General features: G+C 39.6%; 1 protein-coding gene across 2 annotated transcripts in view; it reads left to right on the forward strand.

The window, feature by feature from the left end:
* The window catches only part of ROS1 (ROS proto-oncogene 1, receptor tyrosine kinase), a 111873-nt gene that overhangs the window by 84857 nt on the left and 6585 nt on the right, over positions 1-20431 (forward strand). For both annotated transcript variants that reach the window (XM_061207014.1, XM_061207013.1), the window contains 7 exons: positions 408-570; positions 1777-1841; positions 3088-3217; positions 9197-9294; positions 9506-9709; positions 10733-10867; positions 19058-19221. In XM_061207014.1, the coding sequence (XP_061062997.1) occupies positions 408-570; positions 1777-1841; positions 3088-3217; positions 9197-9294; positions 9506-9709; positions 10733-10867; positions 19058-19221 (959 nt within the window). The remainder of the gene's footprint in view (positions 1-407; positions 571-1776; positions 1842-3087; positions 3218-9196; positions 9295-9505; positions 9710-10732; positions 10868-19057; positions 19222-20431) is intronic.

The raw sequence follows: 20431 nt of genomic DNA on the forward strand, positions 1-20431 counted from the left end.
CCAGCTGTATTTATTACTAATTTGCAATAGCTTTTTATACAAATTGGTGACCTGAAGAAATTAATAGCTGATAACTTTAATGAAACAAACTACAGTAAAAAGTCTTGAGGCAGTGCACACACAGGCATGCTATCAAAATGAAGGTACCTAGAAGTGAAGTAACATGTTCTGTCTGGGTTTTGGAAGAGAGTAGGAATATTCTGGATGGTGGAATAGGAAAGGAATAGGAACACAGACACATCACTATGTCACGTTGAATGCACTACAGTGTTGCAAAACCATAAGATTTCTCTTCCTCTTTCTCATACTTTTTCTTTCTCAAACTTTTTCTTTCTCAAACACTAACACCGACACCCACTCGTAAACCATATGCATTTTGGGAGACCAAAAATATCGTTATTTTCCAGTACGCTTCCAACCCAAGAGGAGATTGAAAGTCTTCCTGCCTTCCCTCGGGAAAAACTGACTCTGCGTCTCTTGTTGGGAAGTGGGGCCTTTGGAGAAGTGTATGAAGGGACAGCGGTAGACATCTTAGGAGTTGGAAGTGGAGAAACCAAAGTAGCAGTGAAGGTAATGCTGATCTTTTAACTCCTTGACTTGTTATGTCAGCATATTTACAGGGACTTACTAATTAGCTAAGACCTGGCAGACAGTCTTTCCCTTCAAATATACTATAAGAGAACTGGGGTGCTAGGTGCTAGGGCAGATAGTAAATATTTTAGCCTTGCTGGCTAGACAGTGTCAGTTGCAACTATGCAACTCTGCCATTGCAGTGTGAAATCAGCCACAGTCAATATGTGAATGAATGGGTGTGGTTGTGTTCTAGTAAAACTTTATCTATGAAAATGGAAATTTAAATTTTATATTATTTTCATGTGTTATGAAATACTCTTCTTTTTTATAACTTTTTTCAACCATTTAAAAATGTAACAAGTTAATTATACCTCAATAAAGCTGGAAAAAATAAAATAACAATCAATACAAATGTAACAACTATTTTCAGATCATAAGCTGTACAAAAATAGGTAACAGGCTGAAGTTGGTCCACAGGCTGTAGTTTGCTGACCCCTGGACTACACAATTATTCATCATGGTGTATTTGATGTAGTTTTAAGGAAGCCCTGGATATACCCTCATATTTTTATAAAACTTTCTTTTGATCAAAGGATGATGAATCTTTTATGTAATTGAGTAATATCCTGATCACTGCTTGTTAGGAATTTATTGCTTTGAGAGTGGGCTATACAACCAGAGAAGTTGGCGAAATTTTCTCCACTTCCAATTGATAGCATTTAACAGTCTTTCACATACTCTAACCTCAACTGGTTTAAACAAGTGTTTCTTTTTCTTACATAACAAGTTGACTTCTGGCTTTGGTGTAGTACTGTGTCAGGCCAGAGACAGTATATCTGAAATTCTCTCAACTTTGTACATGTATGGTGCCTCATGGTCCCAAGATGTTTGCCAAAGAATCAAGCATCACATCTTCATTCAGGACATGGAGAGGGGGAAGGATAGTGTTAGATGTATATGTTCAGGAAAGTAAAAGTTCTGCACACGCCTCTCTCCCTCAGCAGTTTCCCCCTTACATCTCTTTGACGAGGACTGAGTCATATGACCACTCCTGTTTGCAAGGGAGGCTGGAGAATTGGAGAACACAATTCTTTATGATAAGGGTGGATATTACAAAACAAAACAAAGATTGTCTCCATTAACCCACTGAGCTCACGGAAATGCCTGCTATACTGATTCCTGGCTTGTTTTTACATTGCACAGACTTTGAAGAAGGGCTCCACAGACCAGGAGAAGATTGAATTCCTGAAGGAGGCACATCTGATGAGGTATCAGGGCAGCTCTAAAATAATTTTCCCTTGGTATGGGTAGGAAGCTCTTACATCTTATTGGTGGTTTTTTTTTTTTAATTTTTATTTATTTATTTATTTATTTATGGCTGTGTTGGGTCTTCGTTTCTGTGCGAGGGCTTTCTCTAGTTGTGGCAAGCGGGGGCCACTCTTCATCGTGGTGCGCGGGCCTCTCACTATCGCGGCCTCTCTTGTTGCGGAGCACAGGCTCCAGACGCGCAGGCTCAGCAATTGTGGCTCACGGGCCTAGTTGCTCCGTGGCATGTGGGATCTTCCCAGACCAGGGCTCGAACCTGTGTTCCCTGCATTGGCAGGCAGATTCTCAACCACTGCGCCACCAGGGAAGCCCCTGATTGGTGGATTTTTAACATTCAAAATGACCTGACATAACAGATCATACCCAAAATAAACATGGCTGAAGTTTAAAAGGAAATATGTCTGGAGTGACAAGTATTCCATAGAATCCAGTCTTCTGGGCCTGGGTGCAAGCAGTCCTCAGGCAGTCCTTTCTTTTACCTTCAATGAGAAGCATGTTTTGCAAGGGATTTCTGAAGCTGTTCAGCTTTAAATATGCTTATGTTCTTCTAAATGTGTGATAATGGGTCAAGTAGACCAAGTAAGGGAGAGTTCTCTTAAGTACAGTGATGTCAATGAGAATATCCCTGGTCTTGGTAAACTTGTCTTCAAGGTTAGAGTTAGTTGATGGTCATGAAAATTACTCAAATAAATCTTAATACACCCTGAGGCAGTGGTTGATCGGGTCCCAAGTTGTGGGTTCTGATTGTTAGATTGGGGCTTACTTGCTTTGACCTCTTGAGAAAATATTTGTAGCCAAACCTGAGTGTCTGAACTGTTTCTCTGAAAGGGAGAGAATATTTCATACTTGTCATGACCAAAAACATAATGTTCTAAAATATTTTTCGAAGAAGGACATTAGTTAAAATTACTTTCTTTTCCAGAACATAAAATGCTTAATATAAATATCACTTCTTCTAAAACTCCCTCTGTTCTATCCACATGCCTTGGCCACTAGGGGTTGCAATATTACTTCTGTAAGGCAGGCATGCAGCTGGGTTCTTGGAAAAGGAGGCTTTCATTTATTAAGAGGAAAAAAAATCAGGGTTTTGAAGGAAACCAGAAATAAAGAATTGTTCTATTCCATAAAGATCCTCACTAGATTTCTGTCATTGTCATGTTATCCTGCCTGTCTCTTTTCACCTTTTAGCAAGTTTAGTCATCCCAACATTCTGAAGCAGCTTGGCGTTTGTCTGCTGAATGAGCCCCAGTACATCATCCTGGAACTGATGGAAGGAGGAGACCTTCTTACCTATTTGCGTAAAGCCCGGATGACATCGGTAGGAAATGGGGTCCACAGTATTAGTTATGTAATGCAGATGACCTATAAGTTCGTCTTATTTTCCTTTAAATTCAATAGGCTGCAGTTTTGGCTGATGGTAGAAACTTAGAAGACTTCTGTCAAAAAAATTCTTATATTTCCTTCATGTTGAATTAGTCAAACTAGGACCCTGGGCTAATGTCTGGCATTTTCTGGCTATTTGAGCCTGTTCTTAGTATCTAATGGAAAAATAGGTCCCTCCCTGCCAGAATCATGGTTTCTGAAGAACAGAGAATGTGTGGAGTTTCTCTGTACTTAATCTATCTGCCTTTCTGTCCCAAATTGAAATTTCCAGCCCTTAGTCTTACATCTCTCCCAGTTGACTTTTCTGTGTGGATTTTCACAGGCGTCTCAAACTTTGGCCAAAACAGAAGTCTTGATTTCATGCATCCTCCTTCATGCCATCCATCCGGTTCCTTACTTTTCTTTTCCTACAACCATGCTAATAGGTCCCGTCCACTCTAGGGTCCTGCTAACAAAATGCAGCCCTGATCCGTCCTCTCCATGTCCGCAGTGCCTAGAGCAGCATCCAGCACAGTGGACAGTGTAAATACTGTGGCACGTGTGGGGAATGAGGGCCGGGGGTCTCAGCACCTGTGGGAACCTGCTTTTAGGTCTCAGGTGAGAAACACCTGAGACAAAACAAGTAACTAAAATTTAAATGTGTAGTTTTAAAAATTACGGTTTTTATTTCTACTGAAGTATACATTATATAGCTAAAAAACTGAAATATATGACAAGGTTTATGGTGAAAAACAGGAGTCCTGTGCTCTATCTCACCCCCACATCCCAGGCCTCTGCTCATTCCTTCTGGTGTTTACCTCCACTTCCCTAAACGCTCTGCTTATACTGCTGCACAGTGAGTTTTCAACCTTGGAGGAAATCTATTGACTGCCTAGTGCAAGAGGCAAGGATTTAAGCTCTTAGTCATGTACCAGCCCGACCCCACCAGCTCTACACACAGAAAAACTTTGTTTTCCCCATCCTCTGACAGTTACCCCAATTTGCAGATAAATCAATATTGCAAGTTTATGTTACTATGTCTATTTAATTATTATTTGCTAAGTTACTCAAATACTATGATTGTGGTTCTTCTCTTGTGTAGTTTAATAAATGCCTCCCTCCTCTCCCCATTTGCTTAGGTTTCTATATTCCTAAACTCTCTGACAGAATTGTAACCCTTCTCACAATATGGGTAAATATATGAGATAATCCAGCTCCTCACCATATTTTTCCTGGACACTTCCCTCCTGGAGTCGATACAGGCGCTTGTCCTCTGGTCTCTACAGAGCTGTTACCCTAGGGGTTTCCTTCACATGTACCTTGGTAATTTCCATGTTGGACCTTTATTTCCTCAATTCCATGGCTTCTTTGTTCTGTTTTAGAAAAGAGAAAGCATGCAAGGCAAAAATCTTTTTTTTTTCATTTTGAGGAACTGTTCTTTCCCCCCGCCCCACACTTGATTAATAATTTGGCTGGATTCTAGGTTGAAAATCCCTTTTCCTCAAAAATAAAACTCCTGCATCTTTGTTTTCTAGCTTCTACAATTGCCTTTAAAATGTTTTATGCCATTCTGATTCCTGGACATATGATCAGTGACTTGCTTTTTGTCCTTCTCTGTGGAAAATTTTAGGAACTTCTTTTTTTTTTTTCTTATAAATTTATTTATTTATTTTTAGCTGCGTTGGGTCTTCGTTGCTGCTTGCAGGCTTTCTCTAGTTGCTGCAAGCAGAGGCTACTCTTCGTTGCAGTGCGCAGGCTTCTCATTGCAGTGGCTTCTCTTTGCTGCGGAGCACGGGCTCTAGGCGCGTGGGCTTCAGTAGTTGTGGCATGTGGGCTCAGTAATTGTGGCTCGCAGGCTCTAGAGTGCAGGCTCAGTAGTTGTGGCACGCAGGCTTAGTTGCTCTGTGGCATGTGGGATCTTCCTGGACCAGGCCTCAAACCCGTGTCCTCTGCATTGGCAGGCAGATTCTTAACCACTGTGCCACCAGGGAAGTCCCAGGAACTTCTTTATCTGTGGTACTTTTTACTTATCTGGACACTCAGCCTGGAAAATCATCCCTTTCAGTTCTGGGATTTTTTATATTATTTCTTTGGTAATAAAGAAAACTCTTTGTTCCCTTTATGTCCTTGTTCTAGAAATCCTAGTAGTTGGATAATGGTCACCTTTGTTTTATCCTTTTCTTTTATTAGCTGTTTTCTCCTATTTTCTACTCTTTGTATTTTTGCTCTCAATTCTGGTATATTTCCTTAACTTTTTAATAGAATTTAAAAATTTAATTTGCCACAGACTCATTCTTATATTTTGACTGCCTCTTAAAATAGTATTCTGATTTTTCCATACATGCAAAATCTTCTTTTATCTTTCCTAGGATACTAATTATAGTTTTTTTTAAAGTGTTAATTTGCTTCCTGCATTGTCTTGACTTCTTTTTGCCTCATTGTTCTGGGATCTGTTTGTAATATGAGAAGCTTTTCTCAAATGTTTGGTAATTTGTGGCTGGTCTTCATATTTAATAGTGAGACCTAAGGAGCTGATTGGAGCCTATGTCTGTGGCGGCTTCCTTTTGGTTGTCTGGTGGGACCCTGATGTTCCGTTGGGGTCCCCTAATGACAGCATCTGGATGTCTTCCCTGGCATATGCCAGTTTCCCCAGAGAGGAATCTGCTGGTCTTCTGCCTGGGCAATAAATGCCTGAGCCTCAGTTCAGGGAGTCGAGTGGGGGAAGAGGGCTGGAGGTCTCAAGGCTTAGGATGAGGATTCTCATTTAATTCCCTTCTCCATTTTTAGCACAGTGCCTTAGTATGACTGGTATCTTTGAACTTGGAGTTGTTCTGGTTCTGTGTGTGTGTGTGTGTGTGTGTGTGTGTGTGTTTAGCAGAGGAAAGCCTCCTGCTGCTGTGGGGCGGAGATCTAAGGTCTAGTTAGCCCTTAAAACAAACTTTTAAATATTCACCTTGCTTTCAGTCCTGCCCCTCAACCCTGCATTCAGAGATACTTGCTACCTGGAATTCCAGAGTGTTTATGGGGTTCTATAGTGAAAAACATCACTTAATTCTTGTCTTCTCCTTCTGCAGGCAGCCAGCTTTCATCTCTCTTGGCTCTGCTAAATGACCACACCTCCACCTGCTTTCCTTCCTCCAAAATGTTTCCTTGCGCTCTATGTATTCTCCTGATCTGTTTATCCTCTTGAGATCACAACATTTCCTCTATAATGTCATTTTAGTAAGGTTTGGGGAGCGAATGAAACTAAAATGCATAAATTCAATTCCTCATCTTTAACAAGAAAGTGCCTCTGTAGATTTTTTTTTTTGGTTTTCTGTGGAGGAGAGAAGAGACAATGAAGATGGACTGAAAGAACTCACAGAGCTGCTTTTCCCAAACTACTCTTATTCAGCCAGTGTCCTAGTGGTTCTGACAATTGGTTCTCAAGCGCACTTCAGTTCTTCCGCTGCCTTTCCTGCTGGCTACCAAGGCAGTGTCCATGATTGTCTCCCTCGCCCTGACCTTATAGCACAGGGTGCCCTTAGGTGCTGAGTGCCAGAATCAAGGTGCGGGGTCCACAGCGGAGGACCACAGGCTCTACGCCCCCGTCAGGCTAAGTTCACGCGGGGCCAGCACAGAGAGTGCTCAGAGGCACCTTTCCAGAATTACCACAAGCACCCTTCTCCCCATCCCCACTCTGAGACTGTTTTGTTGGGTTGAATGCATATGGATTGACTGCAACTGGGTTTATAAACCTTAGTCTGGTCCTTCATTTTTAGGACTCAGTTTCTGCCTCGTAAAATGGAACACTGAATCCAAAACTTTCTCGGCTTCTTTTAGCTTAGATATTCTAAGATTGTAGTAAGATAGAAAAAGTGAACAAAAAACCCTGTCTATCAAAATAATACAACTACATAGCCAGATACAATTCAATTCATGAAATTTTTGCTGGGTATTTATTTTACGACAGTGGAGGGTGTGGCTCTTGCTTTCAAGGGCCCTGCCACATGGTAGGGTGGGTAAGTCACATATGAATGACTCATTTAAGGTAGAAAGAGGGAAGGCCCATTAGAATGGAGTAGAGAATACACTGCTGAAGCACAGAGGAGATAGAGATGATTTCCAACTGGGGAGATGTGAGAAGGCTTCACGGAGGAGGTCTTCTGTTTGGGACACAACCAAGGTGTGAGATAGAACAGTTTCTGAAACTACACTCATATGAGTTATAAAAGGCTTTGACTAGGGATGGACAGAGATGGAGGTTCAATATGTCCGGAGGGTTTGGCAAGAGAAGACAGGTGGTAGCCGAGGGCAGCAACTGGGGTTAAGGAGGCCCGACATGGGGTAATGAAATGTTCCAATAGGTTGTCACAGGGACTATTAGGAGCAAGTTATAATTAGAGATTCAAGCAGGCAGGCAGCATTTGAAAATCTGTCAGCAGGGAACAGGGCACTAGCCCCCAGACTGAAGTTCAGGAGTAGGATTCTCTGCGAAGAATGTCTTCAAGAGTAGAGTAGGTTCTGCCAAGGGCAAAGCAGGATTCCATTCACAGAGGAACCAATGAACCAGTCGAGACACAAGGCAGGGACTCAGACACAAGGCTGTGAGGCACGCGTCTAGTGGACCTGAACAGGGCTGCAAGGGATTGATTCTTGGGAGTAAGATTGAGTTTAGTTTTAAGACATAGGTGTGGTTGAGTGGGACCATGGCAATGTTGAGTCCCAGAATTCAGGATTCTTCCTACTTTTGGGACGAGACATGAGCTTGTCAGGGGAGTCAGAGGGAACAGCATTTAAGAGCACCCATCTATGAGGAATCAAGGAATTTCAAGGTTGTAAATCCTTTGAGATACTCATTGAAGGATGTGGATGGAAATCAGGACTACGGAGGGCATTCCAGGAATGATAGCAGGAATAATGAAGAGAGGTTGAGAAATGCAGAGCAGGTATAAGGAACTGCAAATGGCCCAGTGTGACCAAAGCACAGACTGTGAGAAGAGAATCTATGGAAAATAAATGGATGTAAAGAGAGGTTGGTGCAGCCCGGGGCTGCCATGGAGGTGGTGCTCAGGAATCTGTAATAGACTCTACAGGCAGTGGGTCACAACAAAGTGAGCTAATTAAAGCACAGGAGGCTGGAGACATGGGAAGTTTGGGAAGCATCAGATAGGGATGAGAAAGGCTTGAAATAGGGTAATTGCAGGGAAATGGTAAGGGACAGACAGTATATGAATATAGCCTCCAGGAAGGAACTTTGAATTTTTTCCATATGGTACTAATAAAAACTTCAACTGGCTTTGTTCATGTAGAAATCATCGCAGCCAGTACAGGCTCAACTGTATATTTGTGCTGGCTCTCTTAGATGAGAGGAGTAATCTGTGACCTTGAAATAGAGTATTGCTAACAATTTCTATGGGGCTCATATGGAGAACAAGCCCATTGTCATGACTGACATTATAGCGTGACATTGGGCCAATAATTAAACTGATTAAACTATCATCATTACTGCTAATGAGAGCAGCTACTGTTTATTAAGTGCCTGTTATGTCCCAGCCAGATTACATATCTTATCTCAAATCTGACACAGTCAGTATTATCGTTCCCATTTTACATATGAGAAAGTTGCTTAGTGAATTAAGCAATGTGAGCAAGTTCACACAGCTTGTAAGTAGCAGAATTAGGTTTTAAACTAGTCTGTTTGACCTAACACCCTGAGATCTTTCCAATAAAGATTCTATATTGCTTCTGCTTACTAAAGATAGTCTTATTTATGTATATTTTGGTAGAAAGCCTATAAATGTAGTTCTTTTCCTCTTTGTTTGAATTCTTTTACCATAACTAAAAATTCCTTTAAAACATCATATATATGTGTGTGTACATGCATATATATGTGGCCATATATATTTTGTGCAAACTGGAAAAGTACCTGTAATTTTTCTTTTATTTCTTACAGTTTCATGGTCCTTTACTCACCTTGGTTGACCTTGTAGACCTTTGTGTAGATATTTCAAAAGGCTGTGTCTACTTGGAGCAGAGGCACTTCATTCACAGGTACAATGACATTCTGGATAAAGGGTTCTTACGAAGATTGGCACAATAATCACCTGTAGTTTGGGTAGAATATACAAGATAACTAACATTTTCATTCCTTCAAAATAGCAATAGTTTCTGTTAAAATCTCTCTTCTCTACAGACCTCCTAGTGTTACTTGTCTGATCTCTGGAACTTTATTATTATTATTAAAGTATAGCTTCTGCCGTAGGGATCTGGCAGCTCGGAATTGCCTTGTCTCTGTAAAGGACTATACTAGTCCATCACGGATAGTGAAGATTGGGGACTTTGGACTCGCGAGGGACATCTATAAAAATGATTACTATAGAAAGAGAGGAGAAGGCCTGCTCCCTGTTCGGTGGATGGCTCCAGAAAGTTTGATGGATGGAATCTTCACTACTCAGTCTGATGTATGGTGAGCTTAACAGGACACAGAGAAACGTGGGCAGAACCATCCAATGCCAGAGCCAGAAGGGATCTTAAAAGGTCATCTAATTTGTTTTTTACGTGAGAAAACATAAGACCAGAGAGGTTAAGTGATTTGCCTCAAGCTAAAGTGAAAGCTGGTGGGCAAGGAAGGGCTATTCCTGCGTCTCAACAGTTTATACCTCTCCCTCCAATTAGTTTTGATCCTTTACCTTACTGGTGTATGTGGAATAGGTCCATTTATTTCAGATAGCTTATTACTCTCCAAAAGTGTAGAGGCTATGACTAACAGGAATTGGTGCCTATGAATTAATGTCCAAGTATGTGTCCAAATGCCTACTATTTTGGGATGTTTGGTCATTAATTTATACACAGAATTTAAATCATGGATCTCAAAACGATTAGGACATGAGGGAGGTTTGGACAGCTCTTTATTATTTGAATAGAACCCCTCATTTTTGCTTGTTGACCCCAAACTTTTGATTAGAGCTGCTCAAAATGTAAAGATTCATCCAATAACTTTTAAGCTGGACTGGACCTCTGCAAAACTGGGGATGAAATGAAGTCGGTCTTCAGTGTTGCCAGTTTATATTCATGCCTTCCCTCTCCACATTGACTAGCACTCAAACTCAGGAAGAAAGGTGAAATGCTTTCTTGCTCACCCCTAGTGAGTTTACGTAATGAAGCTATGAAAGCCATAGGTAATGGAGGTCCGCAGTGCAGATTCAGCCAGGGAAGAGGAGCATAGTGTGTGTGTGTGTGTGTGTGTGTGTGTGTGTGTGCCCCCACTAAGCCTTCCTATCACCTTTGAAGTGTTGCTAGTATGCAGTTGCTTGTTCTCTTTTTCTTGAGGCCAACTTGCTTTTAAGTCTCCCATTTGCCTTTTATGGGGCCAATAATGCCAATCACAAAGTAGACTCTGATAGCCCCAGGAATAATTATGTTGGAAAAACTACTGTAAACATGATGTTTCTAATAAGTATAATTAAAGCAAACTCTTTAATATCTTTAGGTCTTTTGGAATTTTGATTTGGGAAATTTTAACTCTTGGTCATCAGCCTTATCCAGCTCATTCTAACCTTGATGTTTTAAACCATGTGCAAACAGGAGGGAGACTGGAGCCACCGAGAAATTGTCCCGATGAACTGTAAGTTAATCATGTTCCATAAGTACCCAAGAACAAAAACACGTGCACATGCAATCACGTGCCTCATTGGTATGGTGTTTTTAAATAAAAACTGAATCTATATATTTGTATATCTTATGTAAAATGTAAATTGATTGTGGCACTTAATTTACTAAATACATGGTGGTTTCTTTTTATTTATATATATACATGATATTTCATTTCAGAAGCAAAATCTAGAACAGCAGAATATGTTTATACTCTAGTTTAAGAGAATTCTAATAAATAAATAAAAGCTCTTTGTGTATATGTGTGCATGTGTGTATGTGTGTGTGTGTGTGTATTCACATATATACTCATTTTATTTTGGAAGATCTAATTTGACTAACATCTTAACCTGCATATTAAAAGGTTCTATTAACTAGGAATTTATTGTTTAAAAGTTGGATTGCTTTTGTTGATAAGGCTGATATTGGGATATAGTACTGCTAAAAATTATATAGGTTGTTATCTATTTATGAACTTCACACGAAGTGACTACGTAAGTATTAGTGACTTTATCAAATTGATCCTGGCAACTATTGAATTTTAATAGATTTGTGATCCTTGGAACAGCAGGTGATTTTGATCTAATTATAAAGGAAAAACAAGCCAAGTAATTTTGCTGAGTACTAATCTACCTTCTTGTGAAAAACCTTAGCAGAAATATCGTCTTGACACTTTTTCTAAGAGGTGTTTTACCCAAGAAATTTCTAAAAGAACATATAATCAACAAGTATAAACTACTCTGTTGTGTGCACTACACCATGCTAAGGACTGTATGGAATACAGAGGTGTTTAAACCGGAGCCACGCTTCTTCAGCATCTCTGAACGTATTTTGAAAGAAAAGACACACACATGGAGCAGTTGGATAACAGGCCAACATGTAATAAAGTGCTAAACTGCGTGGCACAGACAAGTGCAAAAGGAATTAGCAGTATGCGGATACACACCATGGTTGCACTGCCTTGCCTATGCTGTGTTATTTAGAGGATTATTCAGACTAGAGCCAAAGATGATTAAGATCTGGGCACCTTGGCTGGATGTTCTATGGGTGAATGTTTTTGTATTATTTAAACCTTCCAGCTAGAAGAAGATTGGAATCACTGTCTGTTTCTGATTTAGCTCTTATAGCCTCTGGGATATTTACAGAAGGATCAGTTATACACATACCTGAACAAGTTTGGTGGCAGTGTCTAAAAGTATGATTCATGATCCTTTTGGGGCAGATGGAAAAACTTCTATAAGTTAGTTAGGAGTAAGAAAGTTATACAAAATTTGAAAAACTTTAGTCTAGGGCTTGAGGAAAAAACCCCAGCATACCTAAGTATAAAATACATTTTAATTAAATAGGTAGCAAACTAATCACTGTTTTGCATCTCTTACACATCTATTGAACACTCAGAAAATTTCTCCCAAGTTTCAGTTGCACAAAATTTTCCTTGTGCTGTTAGAATTCTATTTGGCATGTCTTCTCCTCTAGGGGGTAACGTACCTCATCATAATTAGGCTTTTTTTTTGGATAGGCCCTCTAGGAATCAGTCACTGAATTATACGCTTTGACTGATGTGTTCTTTTATTTTGTTTGGGGAAGAGGGAGGTGGATAATTAATTGCCCTATTGTGGAGAAGAAAAATGCAGGTATGTTGAACTTTGCTCTATCCAAAGGTATCCAAAAATTCAACTAGAAGGAGGAGAAAGAAGGAGTGCTAGAAAAGTTCTAGAAAAATATTCCTGATTATAAGTGGAAAAAGATAATATTCTATATAATTTTATCTTGAATAATTATTCAGTTGGATACATTATTGCTCTAATTTTATAAAAATATAGTTTCCTTGAAGCTAAAATTTCCATTGCTGATTTTGAAGTTCATTTGAACATCAGTAATTAAAAAGTGAACAATGCTCCAAGCCCTCTAAGGGCTGCATGCTCCAGATCCCTAGGAAGGGTTAACGACCCATGGCCAACCAGGAAGACAAGCTGTGCTAAGGAAATGGAGCTCTCAGCGATGCCATTCAATCTGCCCACGGCCTTAAGTTGTCATGATAAAGATTAACTACTCTCCTTAGAGTACAGAGGGAGCTGATTTTTATTTGAAGCAGTTCTCTGAGATCATAGGCCCAGCTTAGAGGGTTGAAAGTCTGTGCTGAGCCAGGCTGCACCTTCTATTCACTGCTTAAATACTCAGCACCTGGATGCACTCTGGGTCAGGTGAGTCCATAGATGGCTACGCTGTGCTTAGCTATTAATGGAATGTGAGAGTTCAGAGCATTCCTGCCCTTCTTTCCATAGCCTGGGATGTAAGGTGCAAAGCCCAGCCCTCAGCATTCTCTTCAGCTTTTAGTTTGCACAACAACCATAGCACTCTCAAGAATAAACGGGATCAAAGGCCAATCTACATCAAGTGAGAGCTCTTTCACAGGTATCACAGGGGCAACTGAAATTACTGGAGAGTCTCTCAAATGATGGAGGCGACAATGGGAGAACATGGAGGCTCACCACCTTATTTTTACCCCTTAAGAATATGTACACCTAGACGCTAATTGATGCTAATTGGGTCTTTCCGGGATTGGGTACTTTAAAGTCTGTATTTTATGTACTTTGCTTAAAGACCTATAGAAACTCATCCCCTTAATACTGAAAGATGCCATGGAGTTTTCAACTGTTGAATTTCAATTGCCTTATGAATCCAAGGATTTTACTCATAGAGACTATTAATGAACATGGTTAATGAGATTGTGCTATTGTGGAAAAAACTGAAGCAAAGAGGAGTAAAGGGATTGGCATAGTGAATGGAAGAATTTGAACCAGAACACTTAGCTAAATGAGATATTTCAAGTATAATGTGTGAGTATCTGTTTAGAGGTAGAACAACCAGCCCAGGTAAATTTTAATAAAAGTGAAGGAGCTGTCAGTTTATTTAGACTAATATGCTTGAATATTTGTAACTATAACTTGGTACAAGTATTTAATGCATGATACTGAAATGTGGCAAGTATGTATTTGTAAGGAAAGACCCCTATGCCAAAGATATAGTTGTTGTTAATTTACCTGAAAGATGTAAGAAATGCATTTTTTAGGATTGATAAAATTTTAAAAGCCTAGTCATTTATTCCATTGTCAGCTTAATGCTGTTTAAGAGCACAAGTTGTACTCTTTACTTTTAAATGATTACTGCTTTATAGAGCTCCTCTTTTCTTAATCTAGGGCAATCCAGTGCTCATTTGGCCCTGGACAGTGGGAGAGAAAGGTTTTAAATACCATCAGGTCAATTGTTTTTGCCATCAGAGAGTTAAGAGTAATGATGGACTCAATGTAAATTAAAGCCTCCATAGATGAAAATTAAGAATATCTGATTAAATAACTTGCATAGATTAAACTTTTGGAGGGGAGTGTGAGTGGGTGAAGTACAGAGTGGCAAAGGGGCAACTGTATGGATGGCTTCTCTCCCCTCTCCCTCCGTCCTGCTCTTCCTCCTTCTTCCTTCTCACTAAATCATCTCCATTAAGTGTCTTGAATACTTTGTAGAATGAGGTGGGATATAAATAAATAAACTAAAAACTTCATAATTGAAATATGACAAGTCTTGAGAGATTCAATGTATCTTTGGCAGTATCTCAGAATCGCAACTTTCTTTTTAGAAGGGATAGGCTCCCTGTGGCAAGTTACACTTCACTTTCTCCTCTCACCTCTTAGGACAGCCCTAAGATTCCCATCAAGATTCTACTTTAACTACTGGTTTAAACTCCATGATCGAATATCAGTTACACGATGTTATTTCAGAGTCGAATTGTCTTTGATTGAGTTCTCTGTGTCATCCCTGTTTCTAAATGCCACAGATTATAAAGAAATATGTAAAAGATTAGGTTCTTAGTGATGATTCTAATCTTTAAAAATAAAGCCAAGTTTGGCACTCCATATCCAGAATGTAAATTCCTTGTAATATATATGAAAAGTCATCAGATCAATACTGAAAAACAGACCAATATTAGGTTTCTCCATGATACTCTGATATTGAGTATTAACTCTGACCTGAGGTGCTTGTAAGAATGAAAGAGATGGAAGTGGAGTCTGCATGCCATATACAGACACAGCTATTTTAAATACAATACCTATGATGATTTCTGCGTCATTGTCACCTAGAAATTGAATATTTTCTTACTCCAGCTCCACTGTCATTGTCTTAGTCCAACACCATTATCTCTCACCTAGTCTTCTTCAATAACTTCCTTTGCTTCGTCCCAGCTTACTGGACATATATTCACTACGAAATGTGAAACAGATAGCTAGTGGGAAGCAGCCACATAGCACAGGGAGATCAGCTCAGTGCTTTGTGACCACCTAGAGGGGTGGGATAGGGAGGGTGGAAGGTAGACGCAAGAGGGAGGAGATGTGGGGATATATGTATATGTATAGCTGATTCACTTTGTTATACAGTAGCAACTAACACACCACTGTAAAGCAATTATACCCCAATAAAGATGTTAAAAAAAAAAACAACTTCCTTGCTTCCAACTTGCCCCTCTACAATCAATTCTCCACATATATCAACTAGAGTCATCCTTTAAAGATGTAAAGATCATGCCCACTTAAAAACCTTGGACAGCTTCCAGTGCAGTGCCATAAAATCCAGCACCTAGCCTGGCCCTTGATCTGTGTGATCCTCACCTCTCTGACCTCATCTTTTATACTCTCCCCCTCAATGACTGCTCTACAGCCACACTGGCTTTCCTTCACATTCTAAAATGTGCCAACTCTTTCCAAATTTAGGAATTTACACATGCTTTTGCCTCTTCTAGTGTGTTCCCTGACTTCCATCCCCACCCAGTCCCCATGACTAGCATCTTATTTTTCTACAGAGTTCATTGGCTTAAACATCACCTCTGCAGAGGGTCCTTCTATAAGCAATTTGCCAAAAATGTTCCATCTCTAATTAGAGCTCACATTTGTTTTCTTTAGTACTTTTTTTTAGAACTTATAATTTGTAATTGTATATTTATCTGTTGATATGGTAGTACTAATATTTTTAAATACTTCCCAGTTTATGTTTCTTTATCAGTCTTTCTCTCTCTGCCCCCAATCTGCCTTCTAGATCCAGAAAGTAAAAAAAGAGAACAGGTACTTGACCTTTTTAGTGAGTCAGGAGACTTGGAAATGAAGCTTGGAGGAGAGAGAGGGTTATCTGTTGGGCTGGCTAAAAAGTGCCTTTGATTTTTAAGTAAAAATAAAAGACACATTTTTCATTTTCACCAAGAACTTTATTGAACAATGTATTCACCCTCTTATTCCACTACCTTCTGCCATTTTTCAGGCAACTTAATAATTCCATCTTCCCAAAACTTATCTTTTTGAGCAAAGAACTGTTCCAGGTGCCTTTTACAGTCTTCCAGGGAATTGAAATATTTTCCATTAAGAGAATTTTGTAAAGACCAAAATAAATGGAAATCTGAAGGCACAATGTCTGGTGAATACAGCAGATGAATCAGAACTTCCCAGCCAAGGTGTAACAGTTTTTGCCTGGTCATCAAAGAAACATGCGCTCTTTCGTTAACCTGATGGAAGATTATGCATTTTCTGTTGACTAATTCTGGACGCTTTTCGTCGAGTGCTGCTTTCAGCTGGTCTAATTGGGAGCAGTACTTATTGGAATTAATCGTTTGGTTTTCCGGAAGGAGCTCTTAATACAGGATTCCCTTCCAATCCCACCATATATACATCACCTTCTTTGAAGACCAGCCTTTGGTGTGGTTGGTGGTGGTTTATTTCGCTTGCCCCACAATCTCTTCCATTCCACGTTATTGTACAGTATCTACTTTTCATCACCCGTCACAATTTGTTTTAAAAACGGAATGTTTTCGTTACGTTTAAGGAGAGAATCGCATGAGGAAACACAGTCAAGAAGGTTTTTCTCGCTTAACTTATGTGGAACCCAAACATAAAAGCGATTAACATAACCAAGCTGGTGCAAATGATTTTCAACACTTGATTTGGACATTTTGAGTATGTCAGCTATCTCCCGTGTGGTATAACGTCGACTATTCTCAATTAATGTCTCGATTCGATCACTATCAACTTCAACTGGTCTACCCGACCCTGGAGCATCCTCCAGCGAGAAATCTCCAGCACGAAACTTCACAAACCACTTTTGACACATTCGATCAGTCACAGCACCTTCTTCATATATTGCACAAGTCTTTTTGTGCGTTTCGGTTGCGTTTTTACCTTTCTTGAAATAATAAAGAATATGCTGAAAATGTTGCTTTTTTTTCCTTCCACCTTCAATATTAAAATGGCTACACCAATTTTGATAAGTTTTTTTATAATGCACGCTGATGTGACAGCTGTCACATACAATCTAACAAAATTGTTTTGAATGAAGTTAAAGACAACTAAGTGCTACTAGAGCCACCTTACGGAAAAAAACCAGCGAACCTTTAGCCCACCCAACAGACTCCTTTAGCTCCTTGTTAGCTTGCTAAATGCCAGGTGTGAGCAACTAAACCTATAATTCTATATAAGGATAGTCTAATAAAAAAAGAGGAACTGAAGAGAAACTCAACTCCTTCTAAGCCCCGGGCAAGTGTAGGAAGAAGAGACCTTAACAGATAGAGGTAGGAGGATGAAGATGTTGGATATTTAGGTCTCGAAACCTCTGTAGGCCTCAGTTAGATTAGGTGCGGGTGACACCAAGCGCAGGGAGCAACTGCCCACTCCTCCCAATTTGGTGGGATGGCAAGGAGACCACTGAGCTGGGGATCCCCCACATTGACATGGACACCCAGCATCATGAACAGGGTAGGATGGCATGTCCAGACAGAGAACATGTAGCTTGCACTTCTAGGCCTCCTTTGTTTCCTGTGTAGAGTGAACATTTTGTTGAAAGCTGGAGATTCAGCCGAGGAGCATCCTGTGGGCATGCAACAGAAACAGAAAGGGATTTCCTAGGCCTTGTCAGCAGATATGGGACATGATGCCGTCTCAGAGGCCTGCAGCTAGAGAGAGAAAAGGGGGGACCAGTTCAGGGAGAAGGGCCAAAAGAACAGGTTAAAGGGATCATAGACTGCAGAGAGCAGCCGATGCCTGCAGGATGGACCAGATCAGTCACTCCTTATGGAATTCCTCATCATTCCATTCTGAGACTAGAGAAGGAGGGCACAGTGGGGTCCAAAGGATCCTTCACTGTGCCAGTGCAACTCACAAAAGACTTTCACCCAACATAAATCCTGATACCACCTTGGAGAGGAAGACAGAGGGAGTAGGAATAGCCTAAAGATAAGAGAGACTGAGTTATTATCCATAAAAGACTGAGAATTACCTAAAAAGGGTGGTTTAAAATATTGGAATGGGCTAGGTTATAAATGGCATTGTACTAATTTTCTTCTACTAGGTGGGGCTTTGAGAATTAGTTACAGAACTATAAAAGAGCTACATTTTCCCCCTGCTCCTATGAGTTGTAGTGGATAAATTTTGTCTCCCTCTTACGTTTGCTATATATATAATACGAGGACAGGAGTCACACTGCCACATCTCTTGCTCTTGATATACTGCTCATATATAGTAAGTGTCCAACAAATCTTTGCTGAATGAATGAATGAACATTAGTCAAGAGTTCTGCACAGACATTTCTTAGACAACCATTAAGGAAAAGAGAATGTTCAACCAGCTATTTATGTCTAGGAGAACTGAGTCTCTTAATTAACCTGGCAGTGTAATGAAGAGTAAAAGCATTAGAATTGGATCTGATTTCTACCTCTGGTTCTGCCACTAAATATCTGTGTGGCTTGCAGTAAATCTTAGATTTTGTTTCAGATATCAGTGTATGAATGTAAAATTTAATCTCAGCTTCTTCAGTAATTTTTATAGCTGTGAGTTTCCTAATGGGTTCAGTAAACATTTTCCAACCATCTATTTACTATCTATTTATTTAGATTAATAACTGTTGAATGTCAGCTTTTCAGAAGGAAGATGTTTTCTAATAAACATAGTTATATTGCCAGCCACTATTATATAAGAAACAAAAGCTTTCGTTCTGGTTCAGTTACATTAATTACGGAAAACTGGCAATAACTCAAATTCTTTTCCTTCTGAAATGACCTTACCTGGGTTATCAGTAGTGGCTACCTAGTGATATCCAATCACTATTTATTTCGTGTCCTTACCCACATATCCAGGTGGAATTTGATGACCCAGTGCTGGGCTCAAGAACCTGACCAAAGACCTACTTTCCATAAAATTCAAGAACAGCTTCAGTTATTCAGAAATTTTTCCTTAAATAATATTTCTCAATGCAGAGGAGAAACAAACCCCAGTGGAGTCATAAATGAAGCCTTTGAAGGTAAGTTTGATTCTTCTTCAGAATTTTTGGGTTTTCTCTACAGTGTGAACTGAATAAGGTTAAAATGGGATGTACGTGGAAGACATCTTACAGTGCGTAAGAAGAATAATATACTGGCACCATCCTCATAATCAAGTATTTATTGTACTCCTCTTTGAAAATAATATTGATTTGTTCATTAAATTAAAAAAAAAAGAATAATGGTATGGCCCCTGGATTTATAATTTAAGATAGTAAGGATGAGAATTAACAAGTTAGACTATATTTTCATGAGGCCTGTTCTCTCCGCCCTCCACCCCTCATGCCTGTTTGTACCTCAGTGGCAGAGTTGAGTTAATTATAGTTGATGGTACATTATCGTCATTGGTCTATGCAAGACTTCTCTTTCATTTGTTTGTTTAGTCCCTTTATCTCCATATTCCTCTCCTGTTCTATTTCCTCCCTTCACCTGCCAGGCAGCCATACTAATGTCTTTAATGTGTATCTTTTAATTTGCTGTATATTGTATGCATGGATACTATCGTGTTATGTAATGCTTATTTTCTTTCTTTTTCATTAAGTACTGTGTTTTTAAGAGTCATCCATGTTGCTATGTATATATCTAATCCGGTGCTTTTAACTGCTATTTAGTTTTCTATGACTATTGTAGTGGGTCACACCTTGCTAAGGTCTACTGTGATTCCACTTCAGTATTTTGGTATTAAAACACAGTAGTCACTTAATTCACTTCCAAAATCAGATTTACAATACATTTGCCTAATTGGCTGCAGAAAAATAAATTTTAAAATGATCCTTTCCAGCTGCTCTTAAACTTCATTCCATTATTAAAAGTTCATAGGACCCTGTGTTTTTTTTCAAAAGCAAACATTCTTGCTTAGAAATAAACCTGGCAAGATGGACCATGACTCAGAATCCCTCAGAAATTAAGACTCTCCGTCTCTGCACTGATTGATTACACAATGGCTGATGGTTGCCCTGGAGTCATCTCTCTACAGTGAGACCTTCACCTTGAGTGATGCACTTGACTAATAATAGCAGGGAAAAATACGAAGCCCAAGGACGAATATCTGCTTGTCTTGTTTGCTGTGCTTCTGACTATACATTTTGAGTAACTTTGGATCCATGACATGAATGGAGATAAGACTCTGATCATGAGACTTCTTTAACACAAACAGCTAAGTGACAGATTGGAAAGGGCTGTGCTTGCTTT

Source organism: Eubalaena glacialis, chromosome 12 (genome assembly GCF_028564815.1).
Source record: "Eubalaena glacialis isolate mEubGla1 chromosome 12, mEubGla1.1.hap2.+ XY, whole genome shotgun sequence".
Lineage (NCBI taxonomy): Eukaryota > Metazoa > Chordata > Mammalia > Artiodactyla > Balaenidae > Eubalaena > Eubalaena glacialis.